This window comes from Vitis riparia, chromosome 8 (assembly GCF_004353265.1).
Source record: "Vitis riparia cultivar Riparia Gloire de Montpellier isolate 1030 chromosome 8, EGFV_Vit.rip_1.0, whole genome shotgun sequence".
NCBI classification, from domain to species: Eukaryota; Viridiplantae; Streptophyta; class Magnoliopsida; order Vitales; family Vitaceae; genus Vitis; species Vitis riparia.
The window spans coordinates 18,194,184-18,219,656 of record NC_048438.1 but is presented as its reverse complement, the minus strand read 5'-3'; the positions used below and the strand labels follow the sequence as shown (position 1 = coordinate 18,219,656).

Below are 25,473 nucleotides of genomic sequence, written 5' to 3'. Positions count from 1 at the left end.
TGACGTCGAAACATGTATCTTACATTTTCAAAGACTTGCCCTGATTTGAGATTCCGCTGGCCTGCCTTTGCAACAGATTTATCAAATGTGTTAGTTAGTTTGGTCTGACTTATGCATTTTTATATTTGGATTAGCTCCAACCAAACTAGCAATTTGTCATTTCTTAAATGAATTAGTTAGTCTCAGGCACCATTCCAACAAGGCATAAGGTCTATGCGACACATTATTTAAATTAGTTCTAAAAAAAATAATTCTTTATTATTTTTAATAACAAAATTCTGTTTGTGAACTCAAAAGTTGAAAATAATTCTCGTAAATCATTTTTTGTAAAGGTATTGCATAAATAGAATGCAAAAATTTTCAAAATATGTAAGAGTTTGGCAAATAGAAATGTAAAGGTTGCACTCACTCTTACAAGCCTTATATTGGAGTTTGATTGTTAGATATTTTGACTACTTCACATCTAAGGCTGGTTACATTTTCTACCACGATAAGCATGACATGACCTACCCTGACCTACCCACAGCCAATAATAAATCACGTATTGGAAAAACTATGATTTTGAAGTTAAGACGAAGCATCCAATGAACATTTTATACCAATTTTTTCTTTATAAAATGTAACTATTGAGATAATTTTTAAATATTTATCCTCGCTTTCAAAATAAATAATAGTTTTAAAAAATATTATATTACATTTATCTAGGCTAAAAAATAATAATATTTTGTACAATTTTAATCATAAAATATAAAATTATATTATTAAACAAAAACTTAAACACTCTAATTAAACAATATAATTTTTATTAAGGTTAAATTTACAAATATAAAGAATTTTCACACTTAATTGTTTTTTTTTTGTTAAATTAAGAATTAAAATTTAAAAAATTCCGAACAATTTTTCATTTTTATTAAATCAGGATTAAAGTTTGTTAATACTTAATTCTTAATTTTATCAAAAGCTACCTAAGTTTCCTTTAATTTGAAAAAAATACCATTATATGCAAATAGAAAGACTAAAGTAATTTGAAACTAATTTTACCTAATTGTTTTTTAGTGTCTATTCATCATCTAAAATTTAATATTCTTTTAATATATTTTATTGGTATATGACGAACTTTATTAATGTATTAATTTAATTTTATAACGAGATTATTAATTACATTAAATACAAATATATTATTCAACATAAAAAATTCCATAGCTATATATCAAAGATATAAAATTTAGAAGCAATATTAAGCATATCATGCACAAGTCATGGTGCATGCGCGCATGAATACTGTTGGCCACTGAAATAGTCATATATTTAAAATTTCAATTTTTCAATGAAATAAAACAATGTTCGGAGTCAACACTGTTGGCCACAATATAATGTCGACACCTCCAGACGATTGATCGCTGACTGTATATAAAGTCCATAGCGTAGACTGAAAAAGCCATGCGCGAGAGGCCATCGACACGCCTAAAACTGCCCCCTTTTATTAATTATTATCAATTTTCTTTTGGCTGTAGGTGCAACCACCCACCAGATGGGGACATAATGCAGACGTACGGTTGAGAGGGGCCTCCAGAACTGATAAAATCATCCCAACACTTTGCCGTTTCTGAGATATTCGAAAAAATCGAAGGAAAAAATCTCTGAAGTGCTAAGATTAAAAATGGACTTCACTGGATGGCATCACCTTATTTTTATGCAGCATACAATTTCATTTCTTTTAGATTTAATTTTAATGGCTATTGAAAGGGTAGGGTAGCAGAGTATCAGGGTGATGGAGAGCAGGGAACTGTGGTACCGACTCGACTCCTGACTCTCCTCAACTACTACAGTCCTAGTCAGCACATGTGCCTCCAAGAAATCCGCCATATCCCACGCACTTGCAGCACCCATGAGCATGACAATCGGTCTGTAACCGTTACGTGGTGTCCGTGTTCTAAATGGCCCCTTTTAGCCATTAAAATACATTTTTTGAGTCATTTGTTCAAATTACCATTTTTCTTTCATACTTTGTTTTATAATTTTTTTTATTAAATTTTTTTTTTTAATTTGAGATTTCAATACAAATTTAAAATAAATGGTTAATTTGGACCATAATTTCAAAATATACCTAAACCGCTAAAGGGCCAATTTGACCAAAAATTATGTTACATGTGCTTTAGTGGAGTGCTTAATGAATTTTGGATGAAAATAGGCCATGCCATGAAACAAATATTATCTTTAAACTCTTTCTCCAACTTGTACTCAAATTAGTCTTTGACTTTGGGCCTATGAATATCATGGGGTTTTTTTTCAATTGGGTTAAAATCATAATTTAGACTTTTAGCCCACCTCTCAAACTTAGTTTCAAAACAGATGTTTTCTTGTTAAGATGTATAAAGTTGAATTATTATTCTAATAATAAGGGTGTTTTAAGTTGAATTATTTTTAAAATTTTATATATATAATTTGGTTATCCTATTTTACGCAAAAAGAAAAAACTAGGAGATAGAGATTCTGAATTTTTTTATATTATCTTTTCATCATAGTGAAATTTTGCAGGACCTACAAGTTGGTAACTCTTATATTAAGAGTCAACCATTATAAGTTTTGTATACTAATATATTTTAATTTTTCGTATTGTCATCGCTTTCAAAAAAAATAGGATTAAGGTGTTTTAATCATTAACATTTATCTCAACTATAAATTACCCAAATTTATTTTAATTAGATTGAAATCGAATTTTAAAATGTAATTTATTAATTTGTAAAGGAATGGCATTTAAAAAAATGATTTCATTTCAAATAAGAAAAATAAAGGCATCATTGACGTTCTTAAGTTTGAAAAAATGGCCCAGTTGATATTATTTGAAGAAAAAAAAAAAGAAAAGGGATTTTGCTCAAAATTGGTGTTTCATTTTATAGGCAACAAGCATTTGAGGGCGCGGAGAATCGGATCGTAAAGATGCCGGTTTGATTCCTTTTTGGGTAGTTGGCAGAGCATGCGGCTTCAATTGTAAGTCAAAAACCACGTGAGGAAAGTCCAGTCGCCAACGGTAAAACATTAAGATTTTGAAAAAGAATAGGAAGAAAAGAGAAATGGGAAAAAAAAATCATGGAAATTTGAATTGGGTTGTCTTCCATTAAGGTCGTGTTCTAAAATTATCATGATTATTTTTATCTTTAATTAAAAAAATTTAAATAAAATTTATAAATATAAAAATCAATGATATTACAATAATAATTACTTATACTTATCTCCTACCGGAGGATGAATTTTAGGTAAGTAAAATTTAAAAGGCCATAAACAGTGTTATACTAGAACAGTAGAACTAAACCCGACCGGAAGACGAAAGCTATGAGCCTATGAAATGATAAACACGGGGCGGCCCTAAAATCAAATCTCTATTTCTTAATCGGACGGCTGCTATTAACCCAAGCTTGCCTAAAAATACCCTAAGGTTCCCTGTCAGTCGTGTGAAACCTTCTAAGCTCTCACTATTTCCTTCAGATTCCGAAAGCAGATCTAAGCTCAACATGGTTACCATCCAGTTCGTGAAGGCGAGGCAGATCTTCGACAGCCGTGGCAATCCTACCGTCGAGGTTTGATTTCCAAAGATCGATCATCACTTTCGATGCTTTCTGCGTTTCTAACAGATCGATCATCACTTTCGACGATCTCTATCTCACCTTCGATCTGTGACAAGCTACCAAGTAGATCTGTTTATGTAGTTGGTAGCTTTGATTTGAAGCTGTGTTTGTGAATGAAATGTGGATTCAGCTGTAGAACTGTGAAAAATTATTATTTATTATCGTTAATATAAGATTTATCCCAGCTGAATCAGTTACCTTCAGTCAACGGAACAAGTTTAATTGAGTCATTCACTGGGTTTAATATCTATTCAAATCGTATTAAATCGTTTTTTTTTAATGATTTATAAGGTTATTCCCAAATATCATTCTAGGCGTTGTATTTGTATTTATTGTGATTAATTTGGAACCATGTGATTAATCATTCGCCTGAACTGCGAGATTTGAAAGTCTCAGATCGGTAACATCTGTTGATTTCAAATATATGATTGGATATGGGGTTTTGATGTAGGTGGATATTGGTCTATCAAATGGTGCCAAGGTTAGCGCTGCAGTGCCGAGTGGTGCATCCACAGGTGAGACTCTTATGTTTAACTGGTTGGATTAATGATCTCTGTCTCTGTGTTCATGTCTTACTAATTATTGTTTATTTCTTTTCAATTGGGGCCGCACCAAATGAAAAATAAAAACAAAAAAAAAAAGAAAAAAAGAAAAGAAAAGGTGATATTGTTGGAATAAGGATTCTTGGAAACGATAGGATCACTAAATCAGTGATTATATGTCTCTCAATGATTTGGTCTTTCTGAAAAGGCTAGGAAAAGGAATAGGTCGCATTCTTGAGCGATTGGGAGCATTTTCCTTTCTTCGTTCCCACTATCTGAGGTCACTTTCTTACGAAATTGGAAGAGTTTTTCCCTATCATTTTCAACAACGTAATGGAGGGTAAAGATTTTTTGAAAATGTAGAAACCATTGAGGTTGTTTTTCTTGCTAGGAAGGCCCCAATCTTTCATTGGAAAATAATTGTAGGAATATTTTAATAGCTCAAATACTGATGGTGGATATTTTATTTTGATGCATTGAAAATCTTACTGCCTCTTCAATCAACTTTGGGGGAAAAAAGGTTATGGCTTCCTACCTGCAAAACATGTTTTTGCTGGGTATGCACAAAGAAAACAGAACCAAGATGCTACATTTGACAGTCAGTTGTGAGCCTGAGGATTTGTCTCACTGCTTCACAGTTTTAGTTGTGGATAGGTTTTTTTTTTTTTCAGTGTTCTCAAAAATTACTCTGTGCATGTATGCTACCTTTTGGTTGCCTTGTAAATCTCTTTGGTAGATATAGTTTTTTATTTGGAAGTTTTAACATTGCTATAGCTAGTCATCAGTGGAAGAATGTTTCTATCTTCCATAACTTCATTTGTAGAAACTCTTGTTTTGAGAAATCTTATTTTAGTTGTGTTGTGACATTTCTATAACTGATGCTTAAAGATGTCTACTCTGTTAACATTTTTCTCATGCTATCTATTTTGCTTCTTAGGTATTTATGAAGCCCTTGAATTAAGAGATGGAGGATCAGACTACCTTGGAAAGGGTGTATCAAAGGTCAGTTATCACGGCCGAGTTCATATAGTTCTTGTTGAGAATAGATACCCCATGCTAATATTATTATTATGTTTGGTTCTTTGGCTTATGTAGGCTGTTGCCAATGTCAACACAATTATTGGCCCTGCATTGATCGGCAAGGTTGGTCCCATCCAGCTTCTTCACCCTGCAACTCTTTTTCCCTCTTTGGATGCTAATAATATATATACTTGGGCAACCTTAACATCACAACTCAGCAATGCTTAACTAGTGGAAAACTTTTATTTTTTGAACCTTAACTTTGATGTGTCCTGAGCTCAAGTTGGTTGAACTTTGAATTGATTAGCATTATTTAGGAATTGAAAAACAAAATCATTTAATGATAAATGATCGTATATTGCTCTAAGATAGCTTCCTGCAACTGAAACTAAAATTTTCTTATTGGTTTGAACGGCAAGGACCCTAGTGACCAGACTGGCATTGATAACTTCATGGTTCAACAACTTGATGGAACTGTGAACGAGTGGGGTTGGTGCAAGCAAAAGGTTGGACCAAATAGCTTTTGTGTACACATTCTTTTTATAACACATATTCACCAATGTTCCAAATTTGTTTTTGCAAGCAAAAGCTTGGAGCTAATGCCATACTGGCAGTGTCCCTTGCAGTTTGCAAAGCTGGGGCCATTGTTAAGAATATTCCCCTTTACAAGGTACGATATGGCCTTCTTTATATAATTTTATTTATTGCCTTATGTATTGCCCTAGATTTCTTCCTTTTTCTTCTATGGACTTATTAAGGTTGTTTTATGTCAATTGCCCATTTGGTATTGCCAGACATTGTAAGTGCAAGAAGAATGGCACATAAAATGCTGCATGTTATAGTCATCATCTTTGCATTATATGGTTGTTTTTTTTGACATCTTTGTAAAGAAATTTGAGAATCTGTTGTGTTGCTAGCCTGTATTGTATTAGGCACCAAATGATTACTATAATCAGTTGTAGGTCCTACTGTATTAGGTATATTATTCTAGGTGTTTCTTGTGGGGCTATTAAGTACTGATATTACCATGTCTTTTGAATACAGCATATTGCAAACATTGCTGGCAACAAGCACTTGGTGTTGCCGGTTCCTGCATTCAATGTCATCAACGGTGGTTCACATGCAGGAAATAAACTCGCAATGCAGGCATGCCTCTTGATATAACCTTCTATTTGTTTCTTAAAGATGCTCCCTGGTTGAGATTTATCCACTTGTGTTTGCAGGAGTTTATGATTCTTCCCATTGGAGCTCCCTCTTTCAAAGAGGCCATGAAGATGGGTGTGGAAGTATACCACCATTTGAAGGTGTTTGTTATTATTTATTTATTTATTTATTTTGGTACATTGCCTAGAGGACTACAACTACGTCATCACCTCTTAACTCTGTATAATACTGCAGTCTAGTTTACCATTTAACACTGAAAACATGCGTTTCTTGTGCTTGCTATTCTATCCTGTTACAGAACAGTATAATTCTATGGAAAAACGCTGCCTAAAAATAGTAATTGGATGCCCAAATGCTGGGAAAGCTGGGGAATTGTCTGTTCTTGGCCCTTTTGTGTAGGATATAATGATATGCATTTTCTTTTCTTTTGCTTTTTCCCCTCCTTAAATTTTTTTTTTTTGATAGATAAAGGGAATTATATTAAACGAAAAGAGGAAGCACCAAAACAGTGCCCTCTAAGTATATAGGGAGTCTACAAAAGCAGCCCAAAGGCTCAAAACCAAGGGGGGAGGAAAGAAACAAACCACTTTACCTTCCCTTATTTAGAGCCTAGCCAATAAAAAAAGCTAACAAGATAAAAAGGGCTCAAAACTATAAACACCCTAACCCAAGACGAAAGATTACATACAAATGAATATTTCAGTCTTTGAGTAAGTATGAATACACCTTGTTGAGTAAGTATGTTGTGATTTTCTCATACATCATAAATTTCATTGCATTCAGTACTTACATTTGCAAAATCTCTACTACTGTTTGGTCTTCTGCTAATTGCTAGCTTCTCTTGCTTATTCAGGCTGTGATTAAAAAGAAATATGGTCAGGATGCCACAAATGTTGGTGATGAAGGTGGCTTTGCTCCTAATATACAGGTCAATTTTTCATGAAATGTCATGTCAGTCAGTTCCCCTCCTCATGACGAGTCAACCTCTTTTGCTGTTAATTTACTCACAGCATCAATTTTTTCCCCTTTTTGGTGTGAGTTCAGGAGAACAAGGAAGGTCTTGAATTGCTCAAGACAGCCATTGCTAAAGCCGGTTACACGAAGGAAGTGAGTTGTTTTCAATTGTGTCAATTCTCTTAATGGTTTTTAATACATTGTAGGAGATTACAAAAAGTGAGATCTCCTTTTTCTCAGGTTGTTATTGGTATGGATGTCGCTGCATCTGAATTTTATGGGACAGATAAAACCTATGATCTGAACTTCAAAGAAGAAGTGAGTTTGCTTTCGATCTTCTTTGCTGCATGCACTTCTGGTTTTTGTAGGTTAATTGATTATTGAATAAAACTGGGTTGGATTGGGCCGTCCTCTGGTTTGGTGAACTTCCTCCCTCTGTTTTTAAGACATTGGAACTATCTTTTAGGTGCTCTTTCAATTTATAAGATCGTTTATTTTTGGCTCAAATATGTTTTTATTATTTCTGATCATTTGTGTTTATACAGAAGAAAACAATGATGGCTCAGAAAAGATCTCTGGAGATGCTCTCAAAAATTTATACAAGTCATTTGTGAATGAGTACCCTATTTCATCAATTGAAGATCCATTTGACCAAGATGACTGGGAGCACTACACCAAATTAACATGTGAAATTGGAGAGGAAGTACAGATTGTGGGAGATGATCTCTTGGTTACCAATCCCAAGGTTAGCATGGATGTTTTGGTTCTCTAGTGATCCTGTTTGAATGTACAGAAGTGTATATGGACTGCACAGGAAATGACAATGGAACACGAAAACTATTATGTAGTTTTGCTGTCTTTTTTCTGACCTCTACATACCCATTCATGTCTGCAGAGGGTTGAGAAGGCAATCAAAGAGAAGGCTTGCAATGCCCTTCTTCTCAAGGTATTGTTATAGTAGATCATTTCTTTAAATGGAGATCTCATTTTCACATTCAGAATTAGGAATGGAATAACAGTGTCACTCTTTTACCCATTCTGGAAACAGGTCAATCAAATTGGAACTGTAACTGAGAGTATTGAAGCTGTAAAAATGTCAAAGAGGGCTGGGTGGGGTGTAATGGCCAGCCACCGCAGGTTTGGAGATTAAATCTGAGCAGAGTCTATTTTGGTTACTGTATATTATGTTCCTCATTTTTTATACAGTTCAAGTTGCTGACATGGTTTGATGATTTTGTTTCAGTGGAGAAACTGAGGACACTTTCATTGCTGATCTTTCTGTGGGTTTGGCCACGGTAATTATATGCTTTAAATTTGAGGGAACATTATTTTTAGAGCCTTTTGGTGTCTCAACTGATCTTTCTTCCCCTTGAAATTGCGTTGGGCCAGGGTCAAATTAAGACAGGAGCTCCATGCAGGTCAGAACGACTTGCAAAGTACAATCAGGTTAACATCCTTGCTCCTTTGGCCTTCACTCCATCATCTTCGTACATAGTACTTGAAGTTGCACTTTCAAAACTTTGATTAAGCCTTGGTTTGTTCAAATTATGCTAATGTTCTTTTGTACTTTCGCAGCTCTTGCGAATTGAAGAGGAGCTTGGCGCAGATGCGGTTTACGCTGGTGCAAAATTCCGCAAGCCTGTTGAACCCTATTAAATTTTGGGTAGTGTTGAATCAAGACTTGTTAATGCGGAATTTACATTCCACTCTGCGGTCAATAAAGTTTTAAGTAGAACGATCAACCTAATGGGGACTGAATCCTCTCTTTAATAATTACTGTGGAAGTTTTGTTCTGAGAGCCAGCATAGTGCTGAACCCGAGAAATATTTTGGTAGTAGGGGGGCGTGGTTGCTCCTCTATATAAGCCTATAACCAAGTTGCCTTTCCTGTGTGGTTATAGAAAGTTTATCCGTTTCTGTTTCCTGTCTTGTTTTATTTCTTCACCTGGATTCTCTATCATGAATGGAGAGCCCCCAAGATAATCATAATCTTTTGTGCTGCGTATGTGATTTTGTTATCAAACTAAACAAAAAGGAAAAACTCAAGCTCAGGATCCTCCAAAAAAATGCAATCATTAAAATAAATAAATTAAAGGTGAAAATCTGCTTATCAGGTAGCATCTGTATGATGAGATCGCCTGTCTTCGGGGCGAGGTTCGAGCATCTGCTAGGGAAAGCTTTGGGACTAGGATACAACAATATTGTTGGTGAAAATCTGCCCTTTTTTTTTTCCAAGAAAGATTTTTTTTATTTAAAAAAAATTTTATAATATAAAAAAATTATCATTGTAATTTCAATTATTATATAGAGACCTCGGGGGCATTGTTGGCATGGTCGTCAAATGATTAAGGGTCTTTTTAATAGATTTCTGTTTTTGAGAATTAAAAAAAAAAGGAAAAAAAAAAATCATGTTTAATAACAAAAAAAAAATGGAAAATAATTTTTTGTTCTTAAAAGTATAAAACAAGATAATATCTTTTGATTGTTTTAAAAAATAAATATAAATATAGGCACAAGTAAAAATTTATTTTTAAAATATATTTAAAAACATAAAAAACATGTTAATGATATTTCAAGTTTCTAATCAAAATTTTTATTTACAAAATATAATAACAAAATAAATCTATTTTTTAAAACGGTATTTAAAAACACTTTCAAAACAAAAGTCTAAAAAGTTAGAGCTTGAACTCAACTTCAGAACTTCAGATATGTTGAAGATGATATATTTCTATCGGTGAACCTGCTAAGGTGTGTTTATATTTATTCTTTATAGTTCAAATTATCTCTTAACATAATTTAAAAGAAGCATTTAAAAATACTACAAAATTTATTCTAAAAATTCACAATATTTTCAAAATAAATGTTCAAAAACTTGTTTTTAATCTAAAATTTCTCCTACTTGCTTTTTAAGTTGAAAAAATGTTTTCTAATTTAAGAACAAAAAATATTTTTAAAAACAATTATCAAACAACTCCTTTATTTTTGAAGGGTTCGAGAATTGAGGAATGGGTTAGGGATGAGGATAACAGACACTTAAATAGAATTTAGGTTAACCAAGCCGTACGAGCAAATAAAACGACTCATATAGTTCAAATTGTTATAAAACAAGGACAAATACAATGCAAATCAAATTGAGAAAGTTGAGAGAATGAAAGAAAGAGAGAGAGAGAGAATGAGAGGAATAATTTTTCTTTCTTTTTCTTGGGATGTATATTATAGGAGACAGGAAACCCTTTTTTTATAGGCTTTCCAAATGACTTCCATTAATATCCCCATTAATGAATATTAATGAAACTCATAAATAATATTAATGGCTTCCATTAATGGAAGTCATAAATAATACTTAATTAACATTAATGTGGTCGCATTCATTACTACAATTATAACACTCCCCCTTGGATGTCCACCACATTGAAAAAATATACCTCATTAAAACCTTGCTAGTAAAAAACCCTATAGGAAAAACCCAGCGAAGGAAAAAGAGTACAATATTCTTTTCTTGGTATATTAGGACTGCCTCGCTAAAAACCTTGCCAGTAAAACCTAGTAGGACAAAACTTGAATGAAGGAAAAAAAAGTACAGTACACTAACACCCTTTTACAAGCTTACTCCCCCTCATGTCGATATCTTTGAGTTGACGCATTCCAATCCTGTGTATTAACTTCTTGAATGTTGAGGTTGACAATGATTTTGTGAATAAATTTGCTAGATTATCACTTGAGCATATTTGTTGCACATCAATTTCACCACTCCTTTGGAGTTCATGTGTATAAAAGAATTTTGGTGAAATGTGTTTAGTTCTATCTCCTTTAATATAACCCCTTGTTATTTGTGCAATACATGCAGCATTATCTTCAAATAATATTGTCAAGTCACTTTTGATAGAGGAGAGTCCACATGATTCTCGAATATTGATTACTACTCAAAAAGTGCTATTTCATAGCTTGTAATTAACTCTTTTAAACACTTTTGAGTAGAAGTTATTACATTTTAACTCAATTGGCATGTTAAGGACCTTTGCAATCAATTCTAATCAAATTGTGTAAGTTTTGGTGTTTTTGTTAGTAATTTGATCACCAAAGCAATCCAAGATTGAGGAGAGTTATTTGGAATCCATGGCAAAGCAATGAAGAGCTCAGAAACATGAAGAACCGAAGCTTTAAAGTCCTTTACCATAAGCAAATCCGGAATGCAAGGAGGGGAAGCACAGAGAAATCTGCCATGAAACATTTTTTATAACAGTCATGTTAGCCACTTTTGGAGCACTTCCTGAAGTCCACTTTATGCATGCTATATGTCGTTTCGAAGCTCAGGAAGTCAACAATCCAATGCTTCAAACAGTGCACGATTCAAAGCTAAAATGAAGGAGTTACAACCATTGGAAGCCGAACACCACAAGCTGAAAGCCAACTTCGCAGCGCTGTGAAATCAGCCTTTTGCTGCGAAGTGATTTTGCAGCCCTTTTTGTGCGTCTGCGAAATCTTGCAGACCTCGTTTTCACCTGCGAAATGGTCCTTAGTGCTTCCCAATATTTGCGACCGACACTTTGAGATATTTTTCTTCAGATTTTTGTTGTCTAAATCCCCAAACTCTCCTTGTAACCCACATATCATAGGATTCCTTAGTCTTTAAGCAAGAACAAAGGGTGAATAACCTCTTATATATAGTTTGTAATTTTCTTTAGAAAATCATCAATCTCTCGGGAGTTTGTTCTTGGAGACAACCTTTTGTAATAGTAAGAAATATATTTTACAGAGCACTTGCTCTGTTTTTCCTATATATTTTTGTTTTTCTTGTTATTTTTATTTCTAGCCAAACAAACTCTGAGGATGTTTCCTCAGAGGATGAGATGCTAGACTCTTTGTCTCTTGGAGTGAAGAAAGCCGGGTAAGTTTCCTCATGCATAAATTGGAAGTTTTGTTGTTTTAGTTTTTAATGAAAAGAAAGTGTGATCCGTTAATGGTTTTTATCTTTTTAGTTAACTTAAAACGCATTTAAATCACCTGGGCCAACACTTGGTAAGGCAAGTGATCTCCATCCATTGAGATGCACTAGTTTATCTCTTGCGAGCCTTTGGGAGGTGGTTTGAAGGTAGGATTTTCTAGAATAGCCAACACTTGGTAAGCTTTTGGACTCTAAGGCGACATCCATTAGTTATCTCTTGCGAGCTTTTGACGGGTAATCCAAGGTTAAGGATCACCTTGAATGGAAAATGTTAGGTGAGAGACATGAGTCATTGCAAGATGCATCAGTGAGAGGAATTTAGTGTTTGAACCCATTAAGGGAAAACATATGTACCACACCGGTTAGAGAATTAACTATATGTTAATTCTCTAATGCGAGGAAAAGAAACAAGTGACCGGAACTCCCTTTTTGTACAAGGAATTTGAGCCTAGTGATCTGAAACTCCAAGAAACACTTTTCTTTGTAAGTAAAATTAGTTACTATTTTTGGTTAGCTTAAAACCAACATTTTCCACCAAAGATTATGTTTTCTTTGAAAGCTAACTTTGAAATGAAAATGCACAAATTTAGCTTTGAATTAATATCAATTGTGGAGTGAAAACCCATCCCAGTGAACGACCCTAAAGCCACTATGCTATGCTAGCTAAGACTATCCTAGTACATGGTGTAATAGGTTATAAATTTTGTTGATTACTCCCTTCTGAGGACCATAATCAAGGGACACCAGCTGGACACGTATCAAATGGCACCACTGTCAGAGACCATTGAGAGGACATGAATCAGCTGAGACACCAATTGGGAACGAATCAAATATGTTGGATCATAGACCTTAGCCATATACATTCACGACTTGCTTCATGAATTGTTAGTATTTCTGAATGATTTGATGATATGGCTACCATTGTTTGTTTGACAAATCTCCATGAAATAGCAGTACCATTGCAATTAAACACATACCTTGTTTGTGACCTACCTTTATGTGGATCTAAAAGATATCCTGCATTTGCATATCCAAGCAATTGTTGCTTTGATTCCCTTGAGTAAAATAAACCCATATTAGTAGTCCTGCGAAGATAACGCAATATATGTTTGATACCATTCCAATGTCTTCGAGTTGGAGCAGAACTGTATCTTACTAATAAATTGATAGAAAAAGTAATGTTTGGACGTGTACAATTGGCAAGATATATAAGTGCACCAATAACACTAAGATATGGTACTTCAGGACCAAATAACTCTCCATCATTTTCGCAATGACGAGATGGGTCTTTTTTCACATCAAGTGATCGGACAACCATTGGAGAACTTAAAGGATGCGCTTTATCCATATAAAAACGCTTCAAAACTTTCTTAATGTATGTTGATTGATGTATTAAAACTCCATTTGGAAAATGCTCGATCTGCAAGCCGAGACAAAATTTTGTTTTTCCAAGATCTTTCATCTCAAATTCTTTTTTCAAGTAATTTGTTGTTCTTGTGAGCTCTTCAGGAGTTCCAACAAGATTTAAGTCATCAACATACACTGCAATAATTGCAAATCCGATTTCTGATTTCTTAATGAAGATGCATGAGCATATAAGGTTATTCACATACCTTTCTTTTAGCAAGTATTCGCTAAGGCGATTGTACCACATGCGTCCAGATTGCTTTAATTCATACAAGGATCGTTGTAACTTGATTAAGTACATGCTATGAGACTTTGTATTATTTGCTTCAAGCAATTTAAATCCTTCAGGGATTTTCATGTATATATCATTATCCATAGATCCGTATAAATATGTTGTAATAACATCCATGAGACGTATATCCAGTCCTTCTGAGACTGCCAAACTAATTAAGAAATGAAATGTGATTGCGCCCATGACAGGAGAATATGTTTTCTCGTAGTCAATACCAAGTCTCTACGAGAAATCTTGTACTACTAATCGCACTTTATATTTTATAATCTCATTATTCTCATTGCGCTTTCATACAAATACCCATTTGTACCCAACACGTTTTACATCTTCAGGTGTTTGGACTACAGGTCCAAAATCTTCTCGTTTTGTTAATGAGTTTAATTCTGCCTGAATAGCTTCTTTCCATTTTGGCCAATCATTTCTATGTCGACATTCTTCTACATTTCATGGTTCGGGATCTTCATAATTTCTTATGACTTTAGAGGCCACTTGGAAAGCAAAAATATTGTTAATAACAATATTATTTCGATCCCATTTTTCTCCCGTGTGTACATAACTTACTGAGATCTCACAATTTCAGGTATTTGTGCCTCTTCAGGGGCTTCTTGTTCAATATGTGCCTCTTTGGGCGCTTCTTGTTCAATATGTGCCTCTTCAGGGACTTTCTGCATTATTTGTGCCTCTTTTAGGGTTATAGATTTATCAATTTTAAACTAATCAGTCATTTTGATGACCTCTTCTAGAGTGCTAAATTTTTCTTGGGTTCTCCTTTTCCAGGGAGTTACATCCTTTAAGCCGACAGGTCTACCACGCTTCAGGCATATCTTAAATTCATTTGTTAACTGTCCTATAAGGACATCAATCCGTGCTGGAGTATTTGCAGCCGGGATATGTGACTTTGTCACTTTCTTTGTATCAATGAATGCATCTGGTAATTGATTTGTAAAATTTTACAAATGAATGATCCTTTAAACTTTTAGTTCACATTGATTTGTACGAGGATCAAGATGGGTCATAGTAGATGCCTTCCAACTAATTTCTCGTCGTTCTTCAGGAATCGACTTTTCTCCCCCTAATAACGGGAAAACACTCTCATTAAAATGACAATCCGCAAAACGGGCTGTTAAAACATCGCTTGTCAAAGGTTCAAGATATCTTATGATAGATCGAGAATCAAAACCTACATAAATCCCAAGTCTTCGTTGGGGACCCATTTTAGTGCGTTGTGTAGGTGTAATTGGTACATATACTGCACAACCAAAGATTCGTAAGTGGGAGATATTTGATTGTTTTCCAAGCACAAGTTGTGAAAAGGAGTATTCATGGTAAGTTGTAGGTCGAATACGAACTAAAGCTGCAACATTTTGGGTATGAGTATGAGCAACAGGATGCTCAATATTTATCCCTACTGACATGCAATAGTCAATGAATGTTTGAGAAGTAAATTCGTCAGCATTATTAAGAGGTATTGTCTTAATTGGATAATCTGGAAATTGTGCTCGTAATCTGATTATTTGTACAATGAGTCTAGCAAAGGCAACGTTACGTGTAGAAATGAGACAAACATGTGACTACCTAGTAGAAGCATCTATTAAGATCATAAAATAACGGAATGGTCCACATGGTGGATAGATAGGCCTACATATGTCCCAATGTATTATTTCTAAAAAGACTGGTGACTCAGATATGACTTTAGTAAAAGATGGTATGATTATCAATTTACCTTGTGAGCAAGCAACACATGAGTATTCATTGAGCGAAAGAATCTTCTGGTTCTTTAGTGGATGCCCATGTGAGTGTTCGATTATTCGACACATCATTGAAGACCCTAGGTGACCTAGTCTGTCATGCCAAAGGACAAAAACTTTTGGGTCGTTGAACTTCTGGTTCACGACAACATATGATTCAATAGGCTTTATAGTTGTATGATACAACCTAGAGAAGGAAGCCGAGAGTTTTTCCATTATAAGCTTCTGGCCAGATATAATGGAAGTAATGTAAAGATATTCTACATTATCTTCACTCATAGTTTCAATATGATATCCATTTCTGCGGATATCTTTAAAACTGAGCAAATTTCTTCTCGATTTGCTAAAATATAAAGCGTCATTTATATGGAATCTAGTTCCATTTGGCAACGTTATGTTTGCTCTTCCAGAGCCTTCAACTAAGTTTGTAGTACCAGATATGGTACTTACATTAGCTTTTATTAATGTCAATTAGAGGAAATATCTTTTATCTCGAAGAATTGTGTGTGTGGTTGCATAGTCTACAAGACATACATCATTCTCATTTATCTTGAGACCAAATAACACATGGATTTTAGATATAACTAAAAAAACAAGGCATAATGTAAATAACAAAAGAAAATCAAATGTAAATATAAGACATAATAATATATTATTTCATATATAAAGCAACATCAATCAATGTTAATTTTCTCATCATTTATCAAATGGTCTGTTTTTTCATTGGGACCTCCAAAGAAATCAATGTCATAGTAGGTTAGGTTCAATCCATCACCATCGATAAAGTTCATTTCTATCTCTTTTCCTTTTGCTTTTATTGATGCTTGGTAAAGGTTGACCAAATGTTTGGGCATACGACAGGTACGTGACCAATACCCATTCATACCACATTTATAACAATTATTCTCATGGTTCTTAGGAGGTTTATCTTATAAACGCTTTCCATTTTCTTGTTTTGCCTCGGTATTGTTCCATTTCGTATTGTTCCACTTCTAGTGGTGCAATGAGGCTTTCATTTTTTGAGAATTATTATTATAAGAACCATGGTATCAGGGATTTTTTCCACGACCACAACCACATTCTCATCCACGTCCACGAGTTTGAGATGATATTGCATTCACTTTAGGGAATGATTCAAATCTAGTTGGATGAGACTTGTGATTTTTCATCAAAAGCTTTTTTTTTTTTTTTTTAAACCTTCATAGAGATGATGACGAAGAAAAATCAGTGTTTTTGTACGATCCTGTAGGGATGCTTGATTTCCTTCTTTGATCATAGCTCCAAGATTATTGCATCAAGATGTATTTCAACATCAAGGATCTAAGATAGAGAGTTCTTTCTCGAAATGTCCAATGTCACAAATTTGAGTTTTGTGAGATTCGACATTGTCAAATAATTTCAAATATATGACAAAACAATATTGTTAGAATCAATTATAATAAATTGATAGTATTGGTATAACTTTGATTATAAACAGAATCAAATAATTTGTTTATAACTTTTAAGAATATGTAACAAAACAAATCAACAATAATATAAATATGTCAAATTTTATTCTATATAAATAACTTCAAGTTTAAGATACGAGAATTATCTTCAGAGCAATTCGTGTTGATAACGTGTTGTAAAATAAGGACAAATACAATGCAAATCAAATTGAGAAAGTTGAGAAAATGAAAGAAAGACAGAGAGAGTGAGAGGAAGAACTTTTCTTTCTTTTTCTCGGGATGTATATTATAGGAGACGGAAAGCCCTTTTATAGGCTTTCCAAATGACTTCCATTAATATCCCCATTAATGAATATTAATGAAACTCATAAATAACATTAATGACTTCCATTAATGAGTATTAATGGAAGTTATAAATAATACTTAATTAACATTAATGTGGTGACATTTATTACTACAATTATAACACAAATATCCTCTTTTCATTTGTGTTGTAATGATTAAAAACAATTTTTTTTTTTTTGTTTTTAAAAACATGAAATTAAGTAAAACATAATTAATAATTTTAATTCTTTAATGAATTGTTATTTTTTTTAAAAAAAAAATCAATCCAATTAATAGTAAATAAAATAAAATTTATGAGAACATGATGTCTATAATTAAGTATTAAATGTGTATATATAATAAAATATTTTAATTTATTTACATGTTAAAAAAATTTAAACTTTATTAATTATTTATTTTAAATAATATATTATTAAAAAATATTAATTTTAAATTATCATTATTAATTTTTTTATAAAGAAAATTACGATGTTGATATCTTTATATTCTTAACATATACTAAAATAATATATTTTTATAAAAATATATATATAATTTGTGATTTTATTATAATATTACTATTCATGCACAAAAAATATTTATTTTAATTTATTTTCAATTACAAAACTATTTTTTTAAAACTTTAATTAATAATATATAAATTGAACGTACACATTTATTTTTAAAAACAATATACCCAAACAAAAATTTGTTTTTTCTTTTAAACTATCTTTAAAAAATAACTCTCCAAACGCCCTTATTTTTATGAAACACTAATCTTTAACATAAAAAACAATTTATAAAAATAAACATTAGAAATTAAATAGACCGAAAAAAAAAATTTTCTTATTTTCAAAAATACAGAAATCTCATGATACAATTGGTGTTTAAACTGCAGTTTTTGAATTTTAATTTTATTGAAATAAAAATTAAAAGATAAAGTAAAATGATATTTTTATTAAAAAAACATTTTTATTTTTTAAGAGTTCTGTTTCTAATATTTAAAAGATAAATATTTTCATATGTTAAAAATATTAAAATACTTTTTAAAAATCATTACCAAATGATTCTAAATGTTTAACTTAACTATAAACTAAAAAAATTAATTTAATAGTTGTATTTGTAATGTATTAAAAAAATATTTTTTTGGACATAATTAGTTAGAAAATTATCAGAATCATTTGAAACCATTTTTTAGATTTTTAAAAATGATATCAAAAAATAAAAAATACCTAATTTTTTTTTAAAACATATTCAAACGTTCCGAAACATTTCGAAAAAGATGCTGGCTGTGGGGTTCGAACCCACGCGCACTTATGTGCAGAAGATCTTAAGTCTTCCCCCTTAACCTCTCGGGCAAACCAGCTGAGCTAACTTAACTTGGATGGCAGATGACTCGGGTTATGTCGTATTTATCCTATAGTTTTGGTTCAACCCTTTATATACGGTTGACATATTTTACGCCGAAGAAGAGAAACCCTAGATTGAGTGGGTGCGAGAGACGCTGTTGTTCAATGGCAGAGCACTTGGCATCTATATTCGGGACAGAGAAGGATCGCGTCAACTGTCCGTTCTACTTCAAGATCGGAGCTTGCAGGCATGGAGATCGATGCTCCAGGCTTCACACCAAGCCCAGCATCAGCCCCACCCTCCTCCTTTCCAACATGTACCAAAGGCCTGATATGGTCACCCCTGGCGTCGATCCTCAGGGCCAACCTCTCGATCCTCGCAAAATCCAAGAGCACTTCGAGGTTGTATCCTTCGTCCTTCCCTATTTTTTATTTTTTTAATAAATTTTGATCGTAATTCATTTGTTGTGATTTTTTTTGTTTTACATTTTTTATTGTCATGGAAGTCGAATGGGTTTTGATTTTTCAACTTTTTTCTCATCAACCAAACAACAAATTAGGCTTCTTATCTCTTGTCGGAACGCAATTCCTGAAATTAAATTAAATTAAACTGAAATTTATGTTTGCTATATATAAAGAATTGGGGTCTGACAAGAATTGAGAAAATACTTTTTCTTGCATATTCTTTAAAAGATGCTATGATATACAAAAACAATTAAAGAATAAAAGGTGATAAAGATTCTCCCAATGATATCTCCATCCGTAGCATGGAAAGTCAAACATCCTCCATATCTCCCATAATATCTCCATGCGAAAGTCACATATCTTCATATCTCCAATATAAAAATGCATTTCATTATGTATTTTAAAAGGAATATTTCCGATATAATCACACTATTCACACCAGGTGGCTTGAAGGGAACCACTTAGACGTTCTGTATTGCTTTAGCTAGCTGATGGATTTGTGTATCCGTCGAAGCTGATAATTTTGAAATGCATTCAATTTTTACTCTTCTACAATTATTATGAGTGCTGTTGGCACTGATGCCGATATTTTCTGTGGTGGTACTGGTTTCTGTTGGCCATAATGTTATTGTTTTTTATGCTGTTTTGCAGGATTTTTATGAAGATTTATTTGAGGAGCTGAGTAAGTATGGAGAGATCGAAAGCTTGAACATCTGTGACAATTTGGCTGACCATATGGTATTCTTTTGCTGACATTCATTCTTTGTTCTTTTGATTTTCCTTTTTTGGCCTAATAAATGAAACTGACTTTATCATATGTCCGTTAACAGGTGGGTAATGTATATGTTCAGTTTAGAGAGGAAGAACATGCTGCAAATGCACTTCGAAATTTGAATGGAAGGTTTTATGCAGGTTATTTTACCTCCATCCCTTTGCCTTCCTAATGAACACACACAAAAAAGAAGGAAAATGATAATAATTTAGGAAAAATAACCACTGATTTTGAATAAAATCACAATTAAGATGGTTGAATATGGAGTTGAACAAGTATCTCAAGGAATTCAATTAGCAAATTGGCTGTAATTGCAAAGTTCCCATAGTGGTTATTACTATAGTAATTTGTCAAGATTGTGCATCTTTTAGATGGTTGCTCCCCATAAAGTATAGGCCGCCATTGGTTGTCTTTTGATATGTCTTAGAACATTTTATCTTTTTTCTCTTTTTTATGCGTTGATGGATCTTGGAAAGTAGTAGGGGAGTGAGAAAAAGGGAAAAAAAATGCCCATTTCTTTTTTGTTTGGTTGACTAAGGAGAATGAAAAATAAAAGAAATTTAGTGAAAGTTATATAAGAATTTGTACAATTTCAAATTCTTCACTCTTTTTAAAAAGGGAATCAATTGGAGAATGATTGGAGAAAATTTTATTGAGTCCAAACTCTGTTCTTTTTCATTTTTCTCTTTTTTCCCTTACCTTTTTTCTCATAATTTCCATGATCTAGATGGAGTCTTATTTCTTTACTAAGATGTTTTGTAGTAGACAAATGTGCTGCCTAATGCTCTCTTACAGATGATTATTTTTCCCTTTTGGATCTGAAAACTTTGACCTGGACTGTTCTGCATGTGTTTATATTTATGCTCATGCCAGGTTTGGTAGTAACATGTGCAGAATAGTATAATTAGAATGGTGAGTTCATAATTGGTCAATCTAATGTGAAAAGCTATTATCTATAAGTGGGTATGCAATGCCTGAAATGGCTATAAGATGATTTATCATCTGTTAATTTACTGAGTGCCTGTGGTCATTCATCAGCAACTGGATGCTGTTTGACACAGATTTTTAATTATTTTGGGAATGGCATTGACACTTGCATGTTGTAACCCAATATCTGTTATGGCTTCACCATTATTTTCAGAGGAGTATGACATTATAACCACCTATTAAAAAAAAAAGGAAAGAAGGAATATAACATTATTAATGTATCCCATCAGTGCATCATAAGTAATCAAACTATAGAGAATAGTGATATTTTTACTGTGAATTCTTTTTCATAGTAGGGTAGTGTTGGACATGGCTACACCTGCACAGCTTATGTCTCTAATCTAGTGGACTGACTATTTATATGGGAAAGTGTTCTATATATTGTAGGTCAAAAACTTATATATCTCAATAGTGTATGTTCTGAGAACTTATACCATGCTGATTATCTCAATCTTTTTATTAGGGCGTCCCATCATTGTTGACTTCTCCCCAGTTACGGATTTCCGTGAAGCTACATGTAGGCAATATGAGGAAAATATATGCAATCGCGGCGGCTACTGCAACTTTATGCATCTGAAAAAGATTAGTAGGCAAGTTTGTGGTTGTAATTCTTTTTTTTTTTTTTTTTGGGTTTGTGTTCTGTGTCTTGCCTTGTTGCTTATGCCTTGGTGGTACAAATTTGTTTTGTCAGGGAGTTGAGGAGGCAATTGTTTGGGAGAAACAGGCGTAGGCGCAGTCGAAGCAGAAGCCACAGTCCATACAGACACCGTGGTCATGAGGAGCATCCACATGGTCCTCATGGTCCACATGGTCCACATGGTCCACGTGGTCCACGTGGCTCTAATAGAAGAGATGATGACAGAGATCATCGTTACCATGATAGGGGGGGTAGGAGGCCTAGAAGCAGAAGTCCTGCACGTAGAGGAGGACGAAGCAGAAGCCCTGGTGGAAGAAGGAATAAGAGTCCAGTCAGGGAAGGCAGTGCTGAGAGAAGGGCTAAGATTGAGCAATGGAATAGGGAAAGAGAACAGGCAGAAGCTACTAATAAGAATGATAATAGCCACAGTGACAATGGTAACAACAACAATGACTTTGAACAAGATGATCAACAGTATTATAATCCACAGCATCAGGAGGAGGACCAGCAGCAGCAGCAGCAGCATGGAGGATACAACTATTGATCCAATTGGAACTGTCTGGTTTGTCCCTGTGCCTATTTTCTATCAATATGATAGTCTTGGTCATTGGAATAAAAAATCTTTTTGCAACTTCTGTTTCACTAAGGCAGCCCATTTAGAAAATATAGCTTACAGCCCATTTTCCACTGTGCAGGTGGAGTACAGGTTCACTGTCCTGTGATATTGAAAGTAAAAACCTTTTTTTTCGTCTATATTTTTTTCCTTTCCTATCCAAAATAAAAAACAAAATGAATGGAAACTAACAAATAGGAAGAAAAGATCTCCTGGTTACTTGGGTGCATACATTGACAATTTGAAACCTTTAGCATTTTTGTTGAGACACTTGCATAAAACCAATGTTTTCTGTTCTTCAGAAAAATCCAAAAGCAAAATTTCCTTTTTTTTTCCTTAACTATCTTTTTGTGCAGATTTTTGGACATTGATGTATTAATCCAAATTATATATTATAAGAATTACTCTTAAGTCATTGTGGAAAATATTTTTCATTTTTGTCCTGAAACTTGGGCATTTACCTCTGTTCCTTGTTTTTCTAAGTAGCATGTTTATGTGAAAAGAAAAATTGCTTTTGGAGCAAAGTAGAAAAGAGATTAAAAAACAACTAGATTTTAACATTTTCCTTGTTGAAGGAATTCTATTAGCATTGGATGGGATTCTTTGTAACTACTTCAATTTCATTATCTTACTTAAAATTCTTGCACATGAATTTTTCTTTTTCACATTTGAAATATCTACTTAAAGCTATAATTTTCTAACCATTAGAGTCTCTTTAGAGCACAGGGAAAGAGGCATGTGGTTTTGTGTACAGATGTTTAATTGGGTGTCATTTAAATTGGCTTTTGAGAGTTGTTTTTAACTCCCCTAAACCCCAATTTCAACTGAAAGGACACAAACAAAAATTTGTTCGGTCCACTGCTCAATCTTAACCTGAATCCTTTGATGACAGAAGATTTACAAAGTGGAGCAGACAATCAATTCTTACAGGGTTTTATCAGTCCTTTGCTTTGTATTCTTTAGTGAAAGTTATGATCTTACATACTTTACGAGTTTTGCAGGTTCAGGTATTCCTGCTTCCCAGGATCGGGCCTCAATTTTTATGGCAGCTTACCATGATATTTGTATACAGGTTGGTTGGCTGATGTTGTCTGCAGAGCAAGTTTACAGGATTTAATGTTTTACATGGCGAAGAATTGGAGAAGCTGCTGAACCTCCTGAACAAGAAAAATACTCAACATCTTTGTGATTGCTTGTTGAGGTCTGTTGAAGTTAACCTATAGAGCGAGGACAAACAGTTTGGAACCTAAATAGCAAGTTTGCTTTTATCAAAGCTTCACCCAGTTGTTTTATTTCCTTTTTTTGGATTATGTTTTTGTGATGACATTATCAGGCATTTTCAGTGGCATTTCAAGTACTTTCTGGGGTCTTTCTGCTTCTCCCGGGCTGGTTCAAAATTGCATTATTAGAAAATGAATCAGTATACTTGCTGGACCTTCTGGTTAAAGTCTATTTTTTATGAGAGTGATAGGATTCAATGCTTTGTTCTGGCATGCAGAGTAGTGTATTCTTTTTATAACTTGATTGATTGTTGGGCGTTCCCAGGATCAGCATATCAAACGTATATTACTGTTTGTGGTCTCGAATATGGAAATGATTGAACGGCAAGGCCTGGGGAGCTGTTGGCACCCCTGAGTTCGACCCTGATGCTTGCAAAAAATGAAAATGAAAAAAAAAAATACTACCATTAATGCGTTAATAAATCAGGAATGCCCGGCCCATCACCATCACCCTCCCTACCATTTCGTTGGGCATATGTTTTATTTATTTTCTTGTTAAATGAAGGGCTTCTCAATATAGTTTTGCAAGCCTATAAAAAAGCATCTTGGGATTCTAATCGACGTATGCCAGCACAAGTTTGTAGCTTAATAAATGCCTTTATTTGGTGGTGACAAGTTTGTCTCTTGTTTACATGTAATGTAACTTTTGCTAGGTTCCTAACATAAATAACTCTCTTATTTCCAACAAAATGAAAATTCTAAGATCCTTTTTATACTGAAAATAAAGGTATAAGTAGATACCTCTGGTCAATTACAATTTCAAACTATACTTTGATAAAGCAAGAGTCTAAGAATGAAAGTTATGTGATTAGAAGTAAGAAAACTTATGTTTTTATTTTACCTACCATCAAGACAATGGAAATTTATTTCAAAAGTTACAATCAAGAGTGTTCTACCAAAGCTTTCTACCATGGTTTTTCTATAAATTTAACAAAAAGGTTAAAATACATTTTACCTTTTCAACTTTTGGTATGTTTTACATTTTATTCTTTTATATTCAAAACTTAAACGCTTTGCTCTCCAAAGTAGTTAAAATGCAACACTTTGTCCCGTAAACTCATTAAAAAATTAATAAATAATTTTTTAAATAAAGAAACAATGCTAAAATGCAAATAAAAATAGCCAAAATACAACAAAAAAAACATTTATAACCCAAGTTCAAAGTCATCACACTTCATAGTTGCATGTGAAAATTATAAATAGTTATGCAAATATCTGTTTAAAATAGAATTTTAAAATTGATAACTATTATATTTTAAAAGCATTTGAAAATTTTCACTTTAATGCTATTAATTCAAGTTAGTTTTACCTAATTCCATATTAGTGTTCATTCAAAGTACACAAAAAATCAATCTGTTTTATAATTTTATGAAAAATTTGTAATTGGGGACAAAATGTTAACATTTAATAAGCTTAGGATGCAAAATGTCAAATTTTTAATACGAGGGAACAAAATGTAAAACACACCAAAAATTAAAGAGTAAAATGCATTTGGTTCAGCAGTTGAGTTGTTGGTTGTGGGATTGGAAAAAGAGGCTTGATCTAGACATTTTGGTTATGTTTAGTTCTAGTAATTACTAAACAAAAATACCAAAACACATATTTTTCTAATGTTTGATGAATGAAAATTAAATATAATTAAAATGAATGAAAAATTTATATATGTTTATATAATAATAAATAAAAAAATAAAATGAGTTTAAAAAAAAAATGAAAATGATTTATTCATTTTTTCTTTTCCCAATTATTATTTAAAGCAAAGCTTAAAACAATTCACAATGAAAAAAAAACTCTGTTAGATTAGAGACCTCCTTTCAATAACAATTTCCAACGGTACCTTTTAATTTTGTTCATTGTCTTAAAAGCGACCTGCAAGCAAACTGCCCAATCAAGGTGCAACA

At 33.1% G+C, this 25,473-nt stretch overlaps 2 protein-coding genes and 1 non-coding gene across 5 annotated transcripts; 2 read left to right on the top strand and 1 right to left on the bottom strand.

Annotated features, from left to right (window-relative positions):
• The first annotated feature begins 3,407 nt into the window (after nucleotides 1–3,407).
• LOC117920491 (enolase) lies at nucleotides 3,408–9,234 on the top strand. The gene is made up of 17 exons (XM_034838062.1): nucleotides 3,408–3,578; nucleotides 4,078–4,141; nucleotides 5,106–5,170; nucleotides 5,264–5,311; nucleotides 5,608–5,694; nucleotides 5,778–5,858; nucleotides 6,233–6,334; nucleotides 6,412–6,492; nucleotides 7,206–7,280; nucleotides 7,397–7,459; nucleotides 7,547–7,624; nucleotides 7,857–8,051; nucleotides 8,202–8,252; nucleotides 8,355–8,443; nucleotides 8,550–8,601; nucleotides 8,696–8,752; nucleotides 8,882–9,234. Exons 1-17 carry the CDS (start codon nucleotides 3,513–3,515, stop codon nucleotides 8,960–8,962), a joined length of 1,335 nt encoding a protein of 444 aa, XP_034693953.1. The 5' UTR covers nucleotides 3,408–3,512; the 3' UTR covers nucleotides 8,963–9,234.
• A 9,518-nt stretch (nucleotides 9,235–18,752) lies between these two features.
• TRNAL-UAA lies at nucleotides 18,753–18,835 on the bottom strand. The gene has a single exon. It is a non-coding gene; the product is annotated as a tRNA-Leu (tRNA).
• Nucleotides 18,836–18,939: 104 nt separating this feature from the next.
• On the top strand, nucleotides 18,940–23,751 carry LOC117920411 (splicing factor U2af small subunit B-like). 3 transcript variants are annotated; one of them, XR_004652238.1, is made up of 7 exons: nucleotides 18,940–19,220; nucleotides 19,935–20,021; nucleotides 20,114–20,195; nucleotides 21,506–21,632; nucleotides 21,734–22,241; nucleotides 22,375–22,409; nucleotides 23,365–23,751. XR_004652238.1 is itself a non-coding variant. In XM_034837911.1 (6 exons), the coding sequence occupies exons 1-5, from the start codon at nucleotides 18,984–18,986 to the stop codon at nucleotides 22,221–22,223; spliced, it is 1,023 nt and encodes a 340-aa protein (XP_034693802.1). In that variant the 5' UTR covers nucleotides 18,940–18,983; the 3' UTR covers nucleotides 22,224–22,241; nucleotides 23,365–23,751. The 3 variants fall into 3 exon arrangements, 2 of the variants coding, with proteins under 2 accessions (XP_034693802.1, XP_034693803.1); XM_034837911.1 differs by lacking the exon at nucleotides 22,375–22,409; XM_034837912.1 differs by lacking the exon at nucleotides 23,365–23,751 and having other exon boundaries at nucleotides 22,375–22,410.
• The last annotated feature ends 1,722 nt before the right edge of the window (nucleotides 23,752–25,473 follow it).